This window comes from Aphelocoma coerulescens, chromosome 20 (genome assembly GCF_041296385.1).
Source record: "Aphelocoma coerulescens isolate FSJ_1873_10779 chromosome 20, UR_Acoe_1.0, whole genome shotgun sequence".
In the NCBI taxonomy this organism is placed as follows: Eukaryota; Metazoa; Chordata; class Aves; order Passeriformes; family Corvidae; genus Aphelocoma; species Aphelocoma coerulescens.
Genome location: NC_091033.1, coordinates 13562453 through 13582391, shown reverse-complemented (window position 1 = coordinate 13582391; position 19939 = coordinate 13562453). Strand labels below are relative to the sequence as shown.

Sequence of the window (19939 nt, the reverse complement as noted above, 5' to 3'; positions counted from 1 at the left end):
GACTTTGCTGAGGCGGAGTTCCCAACACGCAGTGCCTGTGCAAGGCTGAAGTGTCCCCATCCCACTGTGATTCTCTGTCTTACTCCAAGTGGGGAATGACAGCAATGGATGCAAAGCCAAGGAGCAGCACAACTGCACAGGTAGGTCTGTTTTTTTGGGTAGGGAAGGGTTTGATGTTTGAATTCAGTGGGATGCTTCGTGATGTTGGAAGTAGCTCTGATGAGGCCCTTCCAGTTCTGGCCCTTCATGCCAAGAGAGACCTTGAGGGGCTGGAGCGTGTCCAGGACAGGGAACGGAGCTGGGAAGGGGCTGGAGCCCCAGGAGTGGCTGAGGGAGCTGGGAAAGGGGCTCAGCCTGGAGCAAAGGAGGCTCAGGGGGGACCTTGTGGCTCTGCACAAGTCCCTGACAGGAGGGGGCAGCCGGGGGGGTCGGGCTCTGCTCCCAGGGAACAGGGACAGGAGGAGAGGGAACGGCCTCAGGCTGGGCCAGGGGAGGCTCAGGGTGGGCAGCAGCAGGAATTTCCCCATGGAAAGGGTGCTCAGGCCTTGGCAGGGGCTGCCCAGGGAGCTTTGCAGTGCCCATGCCTGGAGGTGTCCAAGGAAGGGCTGGAGGTGGCACTCAGTGCTCTGGGTTGGGGACAAGGTGGGGATGGGGCACAGCTTGGATTCAGTGGTCTCAGAGCTCTTTCCCAGCCTCAGTGGTTCTGTGACTCTGTGAAGTGTTTGGGGGACAGAAGGCCCTTGTACCTGATGTCCCGCTGTGCTTTTCATTGTGACAAAACCATTGACTGGGGAAAATGTCTTCCTGGGGAAGATCCTGAATAAAGCGGGATTCAAAATGAACAGGTACCTGGAAATGACCACATTTGTGAAATTATAAAGATAAAATGTCAAGGTTCCACCTTACTGCTATGCTGCAGTGACATTAGAGACACAGATCCTTTGGCAGAGACTTTCAGTGGCAGCCCTGGTGACCTCTTGCATGACATAATTCCTTTGTTACATGCAAACCAGAAAGCCTTTTGAAACACTATGTATTCCTATTTTGAAAGACTTGAACCAGAGTATAAGGTTTGTTACATTTATTTCTGTATTCATATTCCATCTAGATTAATTTTATACGGATAAGAGGCCCTGCTGCAGCTGTAAGGGTTGGAGCATGCTGAAATCTTGATTCAAAGTCAGTGCCTTGCTGTCCTGCTGTCTGCAAGTCTAACAAGTGTAATGGAATTAAGATTTTCATCCTGGATTATGATCTCAGTGTTTACCATAAATAAACTGCCTCCTGGAAATCTGATAGAAAATGTGGGGGGAAACCTTAACAGGACCTCAATGAGTCATTGTTTTACACTCAAAATTTTCCATTGAGGCTTGTAAAGATTAGGGGGCTACTTTTCACACTGAGTCATCAGTAATTGAGGCAGGACATCTTTCATCTCTGTAGAGGAATTTGCTATTTCTAGATATATTTCCAGTTCTCTTCGGTGGATTGCTAATAAATCAATGTAATGGTAGCAAACCCATTCCCTGTTCTGCTGTGAGCATTTTAGACATGGCCAGAGCAACCCAGTCAACTTCAGCTGAGTAATAAAAAGCCAAACTCATTTCTGAACTGTTTATAAGGCCCCTACTGGCCTGGCAGTATCATATATTTGAATAATATAAAAATACAAAGGGGTTTTTTTTGTACTCTCTGCACTCCTTGAGGCACCGGCCCTCGGCAGCGTTACTGTGACAGGAAATGCTCTGCAATTATCCCTGTGCCCTAGTGTAGTGGTTTGGTCTAAAATACTCATTACAACAATGAGTACAATACACCAACTATTGCACCTGCACAGGGAAAACACTTCTGAACATGATTTCAGTGTGAGTTTAGCCAGAAAAAGGTGTTGTTTGTTTGTTGTTGCGTATCCAGTGGCAGCACAGGAAGCGTTGCACCCACCCCTTGGTGCAACTTCAAACCCCGTGAGCTCCACGGGCTCCTGCTGTGTGACAGCTTTGGCTGAGCTGCTGCCCCAGGAAAACAGGAGTGTGTTTGGATGTGCATAACGTGGATGTGGAGTTTCTCTCTCCTAAAATGCCCAGATTCACATCTTCCCTTCTCACCCACAAACATGAGTGGGGAATGACAGAGATTCTGTCCCTGTGTCCCACTCAGGTGAGACCCCACCTGCAGAGCTGCCCCAGCCCTGGGGCCAACAGCAGAAGGACGTGGAGCTGCTGGAGAGAGGCCAAAGGAGGCACCAGGATGAGCAGAGGGATGGAGCAGCTCTGCTGGGAGAGCTGGGATTGTTCAGCCTGGAGAGGAGAAGCTTTGGGGTGACCTCACTGTGGCCTTGCAGGGCCTGAAGGAGCTGCAGGAGCAATGGAGAGAGAGGATTTCCAAGGGCTGGAGGGACAGGACACAGGGAATGGCTTCAAGCTGACAGAGAGGAAGTTTAGATTGGATATTAGGAAAAAATCATTCCCTGTGAGAGTGGGGAGGCCCTGGCACAGGGTGCCCAGAGCAGCTGTGGCTGCCCCTGGATCCCTGGAAGCACCCAATGCCAGGCTGGATTGGGCTTGGAGCAGCCTGGGACAGTGGGAGGTGTCCCTGCATAGCAGGAATTCCCTCTGGGGTTCCTTCATGGGAACATTTAATTGTATTTGAAAGTAGTTCTGTCACCACTAGATGTGGGTTTGTTGCTGATATTTCTCCATCTTTTCAAATGCTGGAGCACCTGAAAAACTCCCGGGTAGCAAGGGAATGGCTCTTTATCACCTGCATGAAGTGTCTGAAGGGGTCAAACTGCTGCTTCTAATGTTAAAAAAAGAAAGAAGAGAAAGACCATGCAGGCATTGAAATGGGCTGCTTTTGCCAGGAATCCTTTCTCCTTTGGACAGCAGCTGGTTTGCTCCCAGCCCAGAGCTGTAGATTCTGTTGAGGAAGCTTTTCAATTCAGCATTTTCTAGTCAAGACACTCAAGGCTTTTCTAGCTACATGATTGTGGCTTTGGGAGTCAGTGTCTAATTTAATCTTGAAGCTGCTGTGGAAAGAGGAAGGAAGAAGCTTTTACCAGAGAAAAGCTAGCCCCCCGTACAAAGGCAAAACCAGTAAAAATTTGCAAGATACCACAAGTCCAAAGTGGTAAAACCTGTGCACCAGCATGACCTGGACTCAGGTGGGCAAATAGCAACCATGAATAATTTAAATAACACTATAGCTTAATAACATTCAAGGATTTTTAGAATAGCCCAAGAAACAAAACCCTTCCGCTGCAGGTCATATTTGGCTTTCCTCCTCAGGTTTTCTGCCTCTGCAGGGTGAAGTCGTTTTGCAGGGGGTTAATAACCACAAAGGAGATCCGTTCAGTTTTCTAGAGACAGGTTGAAAGTGTATCCAACCTCATACTACTGTTAATCAAAACAAAACAAAACAAAAAATAACAAACCAGGAGTAAAAATTGCTGCTGCAAAAATGTTTCTAAATCCAATCCTTTTCCTGGTCCAGCCCTGCTGCCCTGGCTGTTCTGTTCAGAGCAGGGCAGACACTCCCTGCAGGGGGGTCTGTGTGTCCTGCACATCACCAGCTGCAGCCCAGTGGCTCCCTGGAGAGAATTCTGCTATGTAATGAGCTCCCCCCATTCCCAAAGCTGCTTTCCTGGGGCTCCCAGCGAGCAGGAGGTGGCAGAGGCTGAGCCTTCCCTCTCCAGCTTCCAGCCAGACCCTCCAGAGCTGCCTGATCCGCTGACAGGGTTGGGGAGATCCTCCTCCTCCTCCTCCTCAGGCGATGGACTAACAGGGAAACAGGCAGCAAAATGAAGGTCAGTGTAAATACTGTTTTTTTTCTTTCTGCTGCAGTTAATTCGATGACTTTCCTGATTTCATTTGTAGTGTTCAGAGGGTAAAATCTGCATTTGGCAGGGTCCCTTTGCAGTGTGTGTGCTCAGCTGATTTGCACATCACTAACAGAGCACGTGGTGCCGATTTTTAAAATATAATCCAAATGAATCCTTTCTCAAGAACAGCAGTGTGGCTGAGGAGGGTGAGGGTCGGTTCTGTGTACATTGAGTAATAACAAGCTTATTAAAAATGATCATGAGTGACCCAGACCAGCCACTTCCACATTCTCTTGGAAAAAATGAGCGTAACAGTTGAGCTGTATACTACCTCAAAAAAGATGTTTTTGCATTGATTCCTAGAAAATGGGTAATGGAAATGTTGAAAGAATTGAGGTCACTCTGTGACGAGGAAAATGCCAAGTAATTTCAGTCTGAGTTCTGCCAGCCTGGGAAAGCCTTTGCACTCCAGGGTAAGGACTGGCCCCGTCCTGCGAGCTGTCTGCAAGGAGAACTGAGGCTCAGAAGAGGAAAGGAGTGCTCTTTTTCAGGAAATACTGTTTTCTCTGCTGGTGGAGGGGAATCCGTGAGGGATCAAATCCATTTTCCAGCCGCTTGTCACCGTTTCTGCCCCCGGCCCCCAGGCTGGGCTTTGTGCTGAGCAGGGGGCTTTGGCTGTGACACAAGTGAGGGGCTCAGCGGGTCCCAGCTGATCCCTGGCAGCCGGGCAGGGCAGGCTGTGCTGTCACCATGTGTCCTGTGCTAATGACAGGGAAGGAGCAGTGTCCAGCTGCTGCCTGCACGTGGGGATTCACGCCACTGATTAGGGCAGGTGGAAAACCCACTTTGCCCGGAGAAATATTACAGTTTCGGTGATACTTCTTCAGAAACCATCCATTTGTCAATTTATTCTATGCATTTAATTCATTTGCTCAGAAGCACGAGCTTTGCAGGGCTGTCCAGAGGGCAGGGTTAAAACAAGAGCTGTTTGTGGGGGCTGATAAGAGCAGCCAGAGAGCCCCAGGAAGCCGCAGCTTTGGGACTTGTGGTGCTGCTGCTGATTCGTTGTGAATCAGAAACCCCCACCCTGACCTCGTCCTCTCCACTGCTGCCACAGCCATGGAAAAAGGGCACGGCCTGCAGGGACAGCACCCGGCCACTCCAGCAGCAGGAACCCGCAGCAGGAATTCCTGCCGAGGAAAGATGTGCCTTTTGCTCCTGCCGAGGAAAGATGTGCCTTTTGCTCCTGCCGAGGAAAGATGTGCCTTTTGCTCCTGCCCAGCTGCCCTGGCAGTGTTTCACCTGATGCACAGGCAGGGAGAGCAGGGAAGGTGAGGACCCTGCTCTGAGGAGGACGCTTGCACCCATCAGGGCTTTCCGTATCTGTAAAGCCACGTTTAGAAATGAACCTGCTCAGATGTAATTATGATCCTAAAAGGTTTAAAAAAGTCAAAAGAAACCCAAAGTGATTGGATGCATATGGGGAAAAGAAGTTTGAGGACCCAAGCCCCAGGAATGCACCCAGGGAGAGAGGTTGGAACGTGGGCATGAGAGCACTCGTGTAAAAGTGAACTGAGTGGTGTGAAATCCTGGCTGCACTTGCCACTTCTGGAGATTTTAACACAGCTAGGATTTGATTAACTTTATTTGTGGAGAAAAGAGCGTTTGGGGAAAATTAACACAACTCCAGCTTGTAATTCCCACCTCTGCAGCACTGCCTTGTGTGAAGCTGCAGGAGTTGTAAGCTTGAATTTTTAAAGCGGTGATTCTGAATTTGATCAAGACTGATCTGACCATTTAGAATTCAAAACCTGCTGATCAGCACCTGCTTCCACCCCCACAAAGCAATTAAAGCAATAAAAGCAAGTCCTGATGTTCATTCCTCCTTGAAGCTCACACAAAACTTCTGTATGAGCTGAACATTTCTTTTCCAAAATACATAAAACAAAACAAAAAAAAAGCAGAAGGACCTTCTGCAAATCACAGGAAATGCTGCACATGCAGGTAGAGAATGATGTGAGCTTTCAAGGTAAATTCTCCTTTTCCCTGGGGATGTTGATGTGAACTCTCTACAATTAACTGGGCAAAATTTAAGTGACTCAGCGTGGTCTGGGGTTTAGAAGGGAATTCTCATGGAAGCCTGTTCCCAGCTAATGGATGATGGAGAATGTTTATTTCTCCAGCTATGTTGGGAGGTGAAGAGATTAACTGGAAGCTGCTCTGTAAACATGTCAGAGGTGCCACTGATGCATGAGCAGCACTGTTTAGCAAACACAGGACACTGCTGTATCTCTTCCTCCTCAAATATTTTAAGTCCCACTTTCCTGCAGTAAAATGCTCACACGTGTATTGATGTGCAACAAGAGAAATATTTCTCTTGATCCACGAAAACTCCCAGGATTTAAACCGTCTCTTTATTTACATGATGTCAGTAGGAGTTTTTAAGAAGCAAATTGAAGACAATAAATGAAAAAATATCTTTTTTATTTGAAATGCTGTGAAATAGTGCAGTACCCATTCACATGAAATAATACAAGGGTAGTAAATTGAGATTTCCAAACACAAACTGAGTGGGAAGGGAGCATAGAGAAATTATTTTGTGAGGCTTGTGGGCAAGATGCTCAAATTATCACGTGCTCTAAATCACTGGGTATCACCTGGATTTTTCTAGCAATGTTTGTGTATATTTTATAAGGTTATTTTTTCCTCTTGCATAGTCCTGTAGGCTGAGGATAAGGCTTGGCATAGGGAGGGATCAGGAGATTTTAGTAACAGTGGGATGTTTTTTCCTTAGCATCAGTATCTATTGTGTACACAGAGCACAGATGTCAGTCTGAGGGTGTAGAATTTGACATTATAGAACTGTGCCCTCATCAGCTTTACTGCTCTTAATTACAATTTCGCCATTAATAAACATGAGGTAGCAGCTTTCATTCCTATGACTCCCAAGGGCTGTCAGGTTTTATAGAGGGACCAGTGCTGGATAAGGACATGCAAACAACAAAGATGTGAAAAGTCCAGTTTGGGGGGGAATTACTCTCTCCACATCTGAGCCACACACCAGTAAAGGAGATGCACTTCCAGCTACATGAGAGCTTTTGAAGTGAAGCTGTTCCAGAGACCCTGCTCTGTAAATCCCTCCAGTGTGTGACCCACTTGCTTTGCCCTCGGGTGGCTGTGGGCTCGGGGGGTCCCGGTGCCTCGGGGAGGGGCTGCAGGGGACACTTTTTTCCTCTTTTCTAGGTCTGTGCTCTGTCACCAGCTCGTTAAAACCCTCTCAGTGAGAGCAGAGTCCCAGCACTGCCTCTCAAGGTGCTTTTTGTGGGGCTTTTAGGATGTTCTTTGTCTTAGGAAAAGTTTTACAAGGCTGCTGCTGGGGATGAAGCAGCAAGCAAATAAGGAAAATCACTTTGACCTGTGTTGCTTTAGTGCTTTTTACACGTTTGTTATTTAAGGGCACAACACACAAAGCACCAGAGAGCTCCACAAGCCCTGGCCGGGGAGGACACACTGGGCAGCCAGAAATGCAGCTCCCACTGCCCTCCCAGCACAGCCCCCTCCTCCCGAGCATCCCTCAGGGCTCTGCCATCCTGGGAATGCAGCGCTTGTTTACAGTCACGGGCAGGTCAGGGAGGCTTCTGCTCACAGACAGGAAGGGGCTGCCACAGCGATCCCTCACACACGTCCCGGGGAGCCGGGAGTGCAGGCAGAGCCTGGCTCATCGCCCCACGCTGGGCGATGCAGAGCCGGCAGTGCAGATAACCTCACCCTGCAGACAGACGTGGTGGGAGCAGGCACCCACCTCCTGCAGCTTCTGCCTGGGTGCTGTGCACTTTGCTGAAATACTGAAATGCCAGGAGTGGATGGCAAAGATGTGCTCTCCAGCTCCAGAGTATTGGCTCTTTGTCCTGAAACATGGTATTTAATTAAGCCCTGCCTTAGCTGGAAAAAACTTTGGGGGTTGGGTTTTTTTTTTATTTTTCTTTTTAACCTCTTCTTTTTGAGAGCTCCGCTGACCCTGCTTGTCAGAGGTCTGACAATCTCTCAGTTCATTCGTGTTCTACTGGAATTTGGGGCTTGTCTCCATCACTTCTCTAGTCAAAGTCTTCATTTTTCCATTCCAGCCCTCTTGATGGGATGTGAGATGATCCATGAACAGATCTGTTTTCTAGCTAGGTCAGGTTCTCCAGAATGCCCTATGAATTAATTGCTTCATTCATTAATCTATCTCCTGCTTGGCTTGATTTGGGATGATTTTAGAGGTCCCTGGGTTCGTGTTCAACACATACTCCAGTGTGAGCTCTAGAAATGCAAAATCTGAGGCACCGTGTTCTGCCTTGGCCTGGCCTCTGGCTGGGGGCTGCTGGCCCTGGGATTTGCACACCTTTACTGGCCAAACCCAAGGAATGTGTGTTGTGCCCTGAGTGAGGGACCCCTCTGATGGAAAGGTTTGTGTCTCTGGTTACAAAATTAGGCTCAGCAGCATTTTGAGTGTGCTGCTGTCACAGGAAAAACTTGTCTGGTGAAGTGTCAATATTGAGATGCCTTCTAAAACCACAGTGTGAACCAAATGCTCCTCTCAGCTGTGTGGATGTGAGTAGGAAGGGCAGCCTTGCTGTGTGTGCCCCAGCCAGGCTCAGATCCTCCCTTCAGGCTTCCTGGCCCTTCACCCATTTCCTGCATGTGCCTGGATAAGGCTCTTCATGTTGGAAAAGGGGGAGAGTCTTCCTCTGCCCACCCTCCTCAGGGCTGAAGAAGAGGGTCTGTCCTTCAGAAGCGTGTCTGTGCAGCATCCAAACCCAAGGATCAAGCAGGATTGATGAATAACAGGAAAAGTTGGCTGTTCTCCCTTTTTATTTTAATATGTGGAGCCCAGGCCTGCCCCAGGGTGGGATTCCTGACTCCAACATTTGGCGTTGTCCAAATCAGAAGTGGACTTCCATGTTCAAGGCAAAAGCCAGGTTGGGCCATGAGGCCCAAGGGGCTGTTGTCCACCCCTGGCAGCTGCCCTTGTCCCACAAAAACTCCATTGTTCACGGCCACCCCGACCACGAAACGCCCGCAGCCAACAGTGGGCCCTTGTCACCAGCTGAGCTGACAAATTGGGTTTCCTCTGCTGCAGCTTCAAGCCAGCTGCTGCTTCACAGCAAATGCTCTAGACAAAAATACAAGGCATCACGTTTCCTATTTGGGTGCTATCTCTCTGGACATTAGTTGCACTTTCTGGTAAGAAATTCATGCTGAGACACAGCCAGTGTCCCACTGACTGGGAAGCAGACTGTCCCGTTTTGAAGCTGAAAGCAAAACCTATCTGGTCCTGAAAAAACCCTACAAATTGCATCCACAGCTTTCTCTACCCTTTGCGCAAACGCCTGGGGTGACTAAAGCTACCTGCAGGCTCTGGCTGCCCCATCCCTGGAAGCATCCAAGGCCAGGTTGGACGGGGCTTGGAGCAACCTGGGATAGTGGAAGGTGTCCCTGCCCGTTGCAGGGGTGGGATGAGATGATCTTTAAAGTCCCTTCCCACCCAAACCATTCCATGATTCTATGATCTTGTAATGAGTAAGTGTGAGACAAAGAATTCACAGGATGACAGTGGGAAAGCCACCTATTTTTCATATAGGGATGTTCATAAGTAATCACAGAATCATCAGGATTGAAAAGGACCTCTGGACACCACTCAGTCCAACCGTACTGCTTAGGCAGGGCCATCTGGAGCAGGTGACACGGGAATGCATCCAGGTGGGTTTGGGATGTCTCCAGAGAGGGAAACTCTACACCCTCCCTGGGCAGCTGTTCCAGGGCTTTGCCACCCCCATGGAAAGAGGCTCTTCCTCATGCTGATGTGGGACTTCTTGTGTTTTAGCTCCTAAATCTAATATAATGAATCTAAATAATGAACATTAGCAGTGCTCTTCAAGAGCCTCAGGGGGGAAAAGGTGAAGAAATATATCACAGTAATATTATTATTATCTATTGCTTTAGTGCACTGAACGTAGCAGACATAAAGGGCAACAGTTTAACTCTGGCATCAAGGCTCCAGAGAGGTTGTTCAGTGTGAAAAGGGGTGGGTGAATTAAATGCAGATCGAGGTGGAAAGCGGATCTCAGCAAGGTGGAAACACCAAGCTGGAAAGTAAAGAGCCCTTGTGTGGGTGTGACAATGTCGGTGTCCTCGTGTCCCCAGCACAGCCTGGCCAAGGCGCTGTACGACAACAAGGCCGAGTGCTCGGACGAGCTGGCGTTCCGCAGGGGGGACATCCTGACGGTGCTGGAGCGGCACGTGCTGGGCAGCGAGGGCTGGTGGCGGTGCTCCCTGCACGGCCGCCACGGCCTGGCCCCCGCCAACCGCCTGCAGCTCCTGCCGGCCACCCCGGCCCAGAGTGACCAGCCCACGGAGCCGCCAGCCGGACACAACATCTACCAGGTGCCCTCCGTGCCCAAGGCCACGGTGCTGTCGGCCACCTACGAGAAGATGGAGGGCTGGGTGCAGGCCCCGGCCAGGGGCTCGGCCGCTGCGGCCCAGGCCGTGTACCAGGTGCCGGCCCTGGCGGCGCAGCTGCTCAGCGAGAGGACCAAGCGCGCCGTACACCAGGTGAGAATAGAGACAGCTCTGCAAATAACAGACGTTGTTGTTAAAACAATCGTTGGGAGTGGGAAATGAGAAAGCTTGAGATTTACAGTGGAATTTGCAGCGAAAGAATGATGGTGTTTAGGAAACTCCCATCGATTTATAGCATCACGCGGGAAATGCTGCTCTGGGCAACAGATGAGAGCCTCGATATTCTGTACTCCCTCACCTTTCTGGCAGTTTAAAAAAGCTGTAAAATAGGGCAGGAAGTAAAAAATATACCATTTGTTTGGGAGAATCTATAAATGATTTACAAAGTTAAAATAACAAGACAGAACTTTCTCCTCTAATGGGTCACAGCATGCGGCCATCCAGAGTCCTCTGGGCACATGTAGGGTCTTTGCATCCATCTGCACAGGAACATGATTCATAATTTTTTTTTAAATCACCCTTTGGTGTGTGATTGCTGGGTTTGGTCTGGTTTTTAGCGTCTCCAGCAGCTCAGCAAGCTCAGAGTGCTGCTGCCTCTCTCTTGTGCTGCTCGAGGCAGTCACTAGGCTTGCACAAAGTAGCAGCCCCTGTCAGACACGCAGGACACAAAGTTTTGTTGTGTGTCCTCAACCAGTTTCTCTCCCAGCCCATTTTTGCTGCTGCTGAGACGGTGACCAGAGTGTGCAGGATGAGAGCAGCCACCAGTGCCCCCAGTCACAGAGGAGAACAACCCAATTTTCCAGGGTTTCATTACAGCTCCCTGGCCTGGCTCTTCTTTCTCCCAGCTCCTCGTGTTTGACATTCAAATGGAACACGTACATGGAACATTTTGATTACATGCTGCATCAAGTGTCTTAAGATCGAAACCTTGTGCTTTCTTCAGGAAAAAATGAATGGGGAATGTTTCATAATGAAAGGGAAATAGAGCAGGTGGGGATGGAGTTCAAGTGCAAGGTTTTGTTCCGTAAGCTCTCCAGCCCTGCGTGGCTCTTTAGTCTGTGTATAGAAATCACATTAGAAATTCTAATTGGAAAAGGAAAAGGAAGAAAATTCAGCTTTCCAGTGTTTTAGGCTGATTTAATGATCATTTGATTTATGGGGCTCACTCAGCCACCTTTCCTCCTGCTGTGTGGAAGGCGAATCATGGAAACCTCGCTGCTGCTTCCTGCTGGGTGGCAGGTGGGTGCTGGAAAACAACAAACTCAGGGCATCCCTGGTGACCAAAACCTCATTTTCAGCTCTGCAGCTGCAGTGCACAGCCATAAACTCAAACTGAGTACAGCTACAAGACTCCTGCACTTGCTGTGAACTGATTTCGCCACATTCCTGACACTAAAGGAGCCATTTGCAAACTGAATCAGAGATTGGCATGAATTTTCCATGTTGTGCCAGCAAATCAGGTGGAAAATATCATCTGTTCATTATGTGGATGAGTGGTCTGGCAGAAGAGCTCCTTGGCTCTCCCTGTCTCATTTCATGAATTTATCCACCTAAGCTGTGTCTAGTCTAAGACTGAAAAAGAAATGTCCCAGGCTCGGATTATTATCCAGAAGTTCAGAGCGGGGCTGCCTGTGGCACAGTGTCCCAGCTGTCCCCACACCAGCTGCACCCTGGTGGTCACCAGCCGTCCCCGAGGCCGGGGAGCTCAGGGAGCACAGAACGATCCAGACCATCCCACAGAGATCCTGTGGCACAACTGGCAAAGCTCCTGGCATACTCAGCTGTCCTCTGAGCAGCTGGGAAAAGCCACTCCAAGTCTTTGAGGTAGCTGATTGAAAGCAATGAAACAAAAAGAAATCCCTCAGAGCCTGGGTGTTTTCACCCCACAGAGAAGCCCCCTCTTCTGCCTCACACACAGGGCACCTTCTGGTTCTACTGTCACTGAAAGGACTCCAAAAAGGAGTAAGATGTGATATCCAGTGAGTTTCCTTCTTGCTATATTCTCAGATTTGTCCATCTGGAAGCAGACCTGGGCTAAGAATGGCTTTCCTGACACCTTTCATGTTTTGCCCTTTCACTCAGGGAAGTCGTGCCTGTGTTGGCAAGTAAGATGCTCGTATTCAGGCACAGGTTGCCCAGGGTGCCCCATCCCTGGAAGTGTTCCAGGCCAGGTTGAACGGGCTTTGGAGCAACCTGCTCTAATGGAGGGTGTCCCTGCCCATGGCAGGGGGTGGGACTCATGGTCTTTAAGATCCCTCCCAACCCAAACCATTTGTGATTCTGTGATTCTTTATCACAGAGCGCTATGGGGATTTGTCTTCACTCCTCATTCCCTGTTTCCAGATGAGAGCTGAAGCAGGCAGAGTGAAGCTGCAGTCTTCCTCCTCTACCATATTTCCCCTAAGTTTATGATGGACATCACTCCCTGCAGTCTGAAATCATTTTCTGTAATATCTCACCCCAGCAGTGTTTCTGGAGGTCAGTGGTTTGCAATGGCCCATTTATAAATTAGCTGAGGGCAGCCAGGCTAAGGACAGGCTGGATGAAGAAAATTCCATGTTTTGGTGGTTGATTTTAAAAAATAAAAGTCCTAACCCAGCATTCATACTTTGTGACATTAATTAAATGTCCCACAGATCTGGTCACGGCTGCTCAAATTATGTTTTAATCAAACAAGAGAATCTGACTGCAGATGAAAATATAATGCCCATTTTGGACTCCCCTGCTTATGGAGCTGGACAGGACATCAAGGTTTACTCCTTCTAAATGAGTCAGTCTTTCATAACTACAGAATAATGCTCAGCCTGCACATTTTTGCTGCTCTTACATTAAATTGGCTTGACCCAATGACTCTGTGGGCTTAGAGAAGTCGAAATTTCCCCACTTCCTTTTTTAAGTGGTTCTGCTTTTTGGCAGTCTAAAGATTTCAGTGATAACTGCAGCTGGATTTTCTCCAAATCTTTTCTGTCCCACAGTTAGTAAGGCAGATTGTCTTTGGTATGCATGTCCCAGTAATGATCTTATCTAAAATGTATCAGAAATGCTGGCAAAGGAGAATTATTTGGGAATAAACATCCTATTGCTTGTAAGGTCACTTTCTGTCTCTCACCTTCAGTGAAGACCTGAAGGTTTTTACCACTTAAGAGTGATTACTCTAACAGTGGATTATCCAGCTACATGACTTTTCAGAGCTATCCTGAGCTCCCTGCCAATGCAGTTTTATTATAATTGTTTTTGCTCCCCTCCAAGCACCTGTTCACTCTGCCGAGAGCCTGCCGGGCTTCAGCCCCAAACATCAGGGGTGAGGTGTACGATGTCCCCTCCGCACAGCGCCGCGGCTCCCTGCTCACACAGGTGAGTCCTGCCCCGCTCCCTCCCTGCAGCTGGCACCCCAGAGCACCTCAGAAGAGATCTGGAGGTCAATTCTACTGTCACCCTGCTGGCTCTTTGTAAAATTGGGAAGAAAATCATCTATTTTTAGCTCAAAACCTCAGTTCTCCTGAGCTTCTTAGAAATTTAGAGCAATGTGTCTTAAATCTGGTCCGTTTCCCATAAACATTTCCATTTTTTCTGTTAGTAAAGCATTTCCCCGTGGATTCCAAGGCAGAGAGGTTGACAGTACTGATGTCTTACTGAATTCTCAGTATTAGAGTGCAAACCTCTCTGCCTTGGAATCCACGAGGAAATGTGGGGTGTCATTTGGGTGGGATGATTTGGGGATGTTTAGAGAAGAGTCACAAGTGCATGTTCAAAAAGAAATTAAATGTCACCCCCACCACCCACCTCCTGGGAAAAACATGCCCTGGATTTGGTAATGTCACCGTGACGTGTCCTGTTACACAATCTTGCCCTTGGTACTGTCCCACTCCCCTGGAGACAGTGAATGTCACATTTTCTCCACCCCTCAGCCTCTGCAGGTCACCAGGATGGGACAGGGCAGTGAATGTCACATCTCCTCCACTTCTGAGCCTGTGTAGCTCACCAGGATGGGGCAGGCACCCGCCCCCAGTACTGTGCTGGCACCTCCCACACAAAGGTGTGCGTGGGACTGGAGCATGTCCAGGAAGCCTCCCCACACCCCTGCTGATCCCTGGCAGTGCAGGGTTGAGCCCAGTCCATTATTATCAAGTTATCCACAGATTTCCTGGAGTCACCTGCCTTGTGTGAGGGGCTGATCCCTGCTCAGACCCAAACCTACTCAAGTATGGCCCAAAGCCTTTGATCCCACTCAAGGCCCCAGTGGGCTCTAAAAAGGATCAAAATAAACCTTTTTTTCTTCTCGCTGAGCAGAGCGGTGCCACTCCCCCCAGCACACAGAAGGGCTCCGTGCTGGGCAGATCCACTGAGAGCTTCCAGGAGGAGCAGAAGCAGCTTTACAACATCCCATCCAACCCAGAAAAAGCAGGAGCTGGCAGCCAGAAGGACTCAGCAGCAGGCAATGTGAGTAAGGCTTGGTGGACACAGGAGAATAATCTGTCACTGCGGGGATGCCTGGCTTGGAGCAGGGGCAGGTTTCCCATCCCTTCCCCACTGTTTCTTATACAACAAATGGTCCTGAACTTTCCTTTTCCAGCTTGGACTCCAGCTGTACACACACAGATCTGTATCAAGTCAAAATTTAAATTCATTGAAGGTGTTTGAGCAGAGTCAGTGGTGTCTGTTGGTGATTTATTGTTTTCCAGGGTGTGCATGTGAATGGGAAAAAATCAAGTGTCTACAGATTTCACTGGCTGGGGACTCTGCTGTATGATCTAATCACCTGTGCTCCAAATATTTTACCTTTCATATGTGCAGATTGTGCATTTTAGAAAATAAAAAATAGAGGTAGCCTTTTCATGGTGCTGTTCCATTGACATCAGGGGAGTTGCACACATTTAAGTGCTCTGAGAATTGAGTTCTGTTTCTCATTCTTGTTTAAAAAGATGGTTTCTAAGCCCTCTGTGCTCTATTGCAGTTATATGATGTCCCTCCCAAAAGAGAACTCAATGACTCAGAAAATAAATCTCAGAAAAAGTGCCGGGGCCATTACAACACTTTGCCAAACCCTCGGAAGTCTGAATGGATCTACGATATTCCGGTATCCCCTGAAAATTCCGGATTCAAAGCAAACCCTCCTGGCCAGTCTGTGGAGAAGCAGGTGCTGTATGACATACCCCCAGCCAGGTACAAGGCTCCAGCCACAACCACGGAAGCCAAGGCTGGAAATCCACAGTTATACGACATTCCACCGAGCCAGCGGAAATTAACCCTTCCAGAAATCCCCCTTTACGACGTTCCATCCTCACGGGATGCGCTCCTCTTGCCACAGAACGGCAGCTGTGAGGTGCCCCTGAGTCTCCTGGCCCCCAAGGCTGAGAATCAGATCTCTGGGGAGAATGTTTATGACATTCCCAAAGGTTTGCCCAGCGCTGGGCACCCCAAGAAAGAGATGGAAAACAACAGCGATGGCTCTGGAGACCAAGCACACGGCGCTTCTCCACAGCTCTCTGGGGACACCAAGTCAGAAAATGACCCTTTTTGTGTCTCTAGTGTGGACAGCAGAAGCAGCACTCTCTCCTCATCCTCCAGCTCTTCTGCTGAGTTGTTTTCTACTCTGTCACCATTGCCAGAGCCTGTCGAAGAAATTAAACTGGAGCTGGAAGCAGCCATCGAGACCCTGACTCGGCTGCAGCACGGCGTGTCCAGCTCCATTGCCAGCTTAATGATCTTTGTGAGCAGCAAGTGGAGGTTGCAGGAGCACCTGGAGAAAAGCCTGGAGGAGATCCACAGAGCAGTGGACCACATAAAGGTGTCACTGGGAGAGTTCCTGGCCTTCGCTCAAGCCCTGAAGGGAAATGCCTCCAACCTCACTGATAACAACCTGCAGGCCAGGATTAAAAAACAGCTTGAAATCCTCATGAACTCCTACAAAATATTGACAGAAACAAGGGAAGCTCTCAACAACTGCAGCTGGTCCCTGGAGGCTTTGGTGCTCAGGAAGCCCCAGAACAACCCTGATGACCTGGATCGCTTCGTTATGGTGGCCCGGACAATTCCAGACGATATCAAGAGGTTTGTGTCCATCATCATCGCCAACGGGAAGCTGCTCTTCAGGAAGAGTGCGAAGGAGCAAGAAACGAAGCAACCAAAAGTGAACCCAGAATGCAAAATGGCAAAACAAATCCCAGTGCCAAGAAGAGTAGAAATAGAGTCACTCCAGAGAAATGCTCCTGATAAAACCGTTCAAAGCCAGGCCCCTTTGGAGAAACCAGAAGAAAATTGCACCGAGGATTGTGATTATGTCCAGTTACAGGTCAGTGAAACTGGGATTTGCCCTCTGTATTCTTCACCCTGTGCAGATATTAGGCTATATCTGCACTATTTTACCTTTGCACCAGTGCCACATTCAGTCTGCACTATGTCCCGTTTTCCAGACTTTACATGGACCCAGCATTTTGTGGCAGTGCTGGATGGCACGTGTACAATGAGCAGTAATTTTAATCAACAGAGAAAATAAAACATTTTTATCATCTTGCCAGTTTAGATTCATTTGGGAAACAGGATTTCTCTGGGAGTTAGCAAGTCCTCACTTCTCTTTTCCCTCACAGTTCTCTTCCTGCCACTACATTGTGTTTGGCTCTGGCACGACAAGAGATGTTCCTTCCTAACTTGAGGTGTCATGAAAATCCTGCTTGCATAGAAATCAAACTCTGTGAATTATCACATTTATTTGTTAGAATAATTCTGGGTGATTTTTAGAATCTCCTTAGAATTACTAAAATACCTACTAAGAATACCTCCCTTGGTTTCCCAAAGAAATGCTGGCTTGTCCTTAAAATTTAGGGAATGTTATGTTGAAATGTTTTGTTGATGTTGGTTTCAGTCTTAAATCTTGCAGGATCAGGCACATTTTTAGTAGGAAAAAACCTACATCTCCTTCTAATAAATTGTAGTGATGTATATTGCTGTCTGTAATGTGAAGGCTGCAGAGCAAGTAGTTGTTTCCCCATGAAAGAAGAACACATTTATATTTAAATACTTTATGTAGTTGTTTCAACTTTGCTTTCATTTTAATTTGTAACAGGCACAGAAAGTCATTTCAGGTAAAGAAGTAGCAACGAAGAGTACAGAGTCAAACCTGAAGGTATTTTTGACTTTGAAAATATTACTTATGAGGGCTTTCAGTCCCTGATTTCTGTGCTTGCTAAAATTCAGAGTAATTTGCACTCAGACACACACCTCTACAAAGAGACTATTTGCTTCTCAGAGATCATTTTCCCAGAATTGCTGCTGAAAACCTGTGACAAACATTTATTTCCAACCAAACATCTCCAGTTTAAAGTCATACTGTTTATTTTATTGCCTTTCAGCATCATTTGGGATAAGGCTGTGAGAATCAGTATTTCAAAATATCTTGTCATGCACTGGCACAAAATTGCTTCTTGTTTTGTGCATTTTTATCATTCATAACCCTGATTAAGTCCATTAAAGATCAATGTTTTCTATTATTTTAAAGCTTCAAGCCCAGATCGTGTAAAGGATTGGTGTTTGGCTGCAGCACTTTGTGTGCTATCCATTATTAAAACTGTATTTAGGGGAAAAAAGGCAATCAGGAGAATTTCCAACACTTTATGGAAAGACAAATTACTGTAAAGGCTCCAGAATGGGGCAATTTGGAGACCACAAGAATTTAGGGTAGAGTGACCAAAAGAAACAACCAGTGTGTGACACCAGGCTGAATCTGTTTTTATTTTAACCCTTTCTCCAGGTTTTGCCATGTGCAAAAAAGACTCTGAATCCCAGCAGGCAGGACCTTGGCAGGAAAATCCCCCTCCCAGAGCACTGCAGGCTGTGCTTCGCTGCCCTGCACAAGGCCATCGGGGTGTTCACCACCAGCCTCCGCAACCAGCAGCCCCCCGAAATCTTCATCTCCCACAGCAAACTCATCATCATGGTGGGGCAGAAGCTGGTGGATTCTCTGTGCCAGGAGACCCAGGAGAGGGATGCCCGCAGCGACGTCCTGCACAGCAGCAGCCGCTTCTGCAGCCTCCTCAAGAACCTGGCCCTGGCCACCAAAACCGCAGCCCTCAAATATCCCAACGCAGAGGCCACCAGGGAGCTGTGGGAGCAGGCGGAGGAGCTGGCCAAGTACATCCAGCAGTTCAGAGCCATGATGGACTGAGGGACCTGGTTTTGCTCCTTTGGACACCAGTTTGCACTCAGAATTCCTCCCAGGAATTCGCTGGGTGCTGGTGCACTGTTAGCAGGTGAAGATCCCCACAGCAGCTGGTGCAGAAGAATTCAATCTGCATTTTCTTCTCCACTGTTCACGTCCCACCTGGAAATGTCATTGTCACAGTGACTGGGCGGGAATGTTTGCTGTGTATTGGAGCAAAAGTTGTTGATTATCGGACTGATTTCTTCTTTTTTTGTTCTCTGTGTATGTCAGATAAGTGTATTTTCCTTTTTTATTTCTTTTTCTATTCATGTAAAGTCTCTCTTTAAATGTAGCTGCACAATGTTTTGTAACTTATGATATCCCAGTATCGACTGTTTCCTGAGGAGTTTACTCAAAATTTGTAATTACAGGGTTTTTTTACACAGCTGCAAAGCTAATTTTTGGGTTTAATATACAAATACAACACAGTACAAAATCTCGCCAAGGTGTCAATGGGAAATGCTCCAGGCTGGTACTTGAGCATAGAGGAAAACTCTGGGACAAGGCCTGGCTCCTGATAAATCTACAGGGAGCACATCAGCCTCTGTCACAGCCCAGAGCTGCTGGAGCATTTCTCCAGCAGGGAAAATATTTATTTCAGTCACTGAATGTGCAGAGGCTTTGGACAAGCTCTTCCTACAGCTGGAGAGGTGATGTTATTCCCTGCTGGAATCCCAGCAAGTTACACTCAGCGCTGGGGAGGCTCCCAAGGCTCCATCCCAGCCCTCGGTGCCTTGGGCAGAGCGGCTTTTTAACTTTATCCCCCAATTTTCTAGATGTGAAAAAATTTCTGGGTGTGGCAAAGACCCTGCGGCGGCACGGGCAGAGCACGGCCACATCGTGTCAATTGTAGCTCTCTTCATTAATTTAAGTCACGGTTTGCACCCGAAACGCCAAGGCCTGGCGGTGGTTGGCGATGTTCGCCCTCAGAAGGGACAAAGAACGCCCTGAGCAGCCGCGGGGCCCCGCTCCCCTCTCAGCATCCCCTCGCTGCAGCTTTCCTTGTCACCCCCGTGTTTCTGGCGTGATTAATCGCCGACATGAGTCACTGTCACTATCGCTGTTCGCTGGCTCAGTGCAGCCTTTGCATCCCGGCTGAATTTGTGTGCGTGGGTTAAACTCGCTCCCGGTACCACCCGTGTCCGTGACACCGCTGAGGGCGGGACGCGCCTCCTCAGTGCCCCCGCCAGCCCGAACCGCCTCGGCAGCGCCTCGTTTGGCCGTAAATCCTCCCAAAATGGGTGTCTCGGGGAACTTCCTCATGAAAACAAGGAATAAACCTGCGGGAAAGGGGCGGGAAGGGCGATGAGAAATCCCCCTGCCCCCTTACTCCCGTCCCCCCCCCGTGCTCGCTTGGTACGCTCCGATCGCCCCCGCTCCCGGCGCGATGGAATCGCCCGGCCCCCCGTGCCGGTGGCCGCGCC

At 48.5% G+C, this 19939-nt stretch overlaps 1 protein-coding gene across 1 annotated transcript; it reads left to right on the top strand.

Annotated features, from left to right (window-relative positions):
- Positions 1 to 18936, top strand: CASS4 (Cas scaffold protein family member 4). Its single transcript, XM_069034088.1, has 6 exons — positions 1 to 140; positions 10004 to 10411; positions 13568 to 13672; positions 14609 to 14758; positions 15273 to 16610; positions 18066 to 18936. Exons 1-6 carry the CDS (start codon positions 96 to 98, stop codon positions 18477 to 18479), a joined length of 2460 nt encoding a protein of 819 aa, XP_068890189.1. The 5' UTR covers positions 1 to 95; the 3' UTR covers positions 18480 to 18936.
- Positions 18937 to 19939: the final 1003 nt, after the last annotated feature.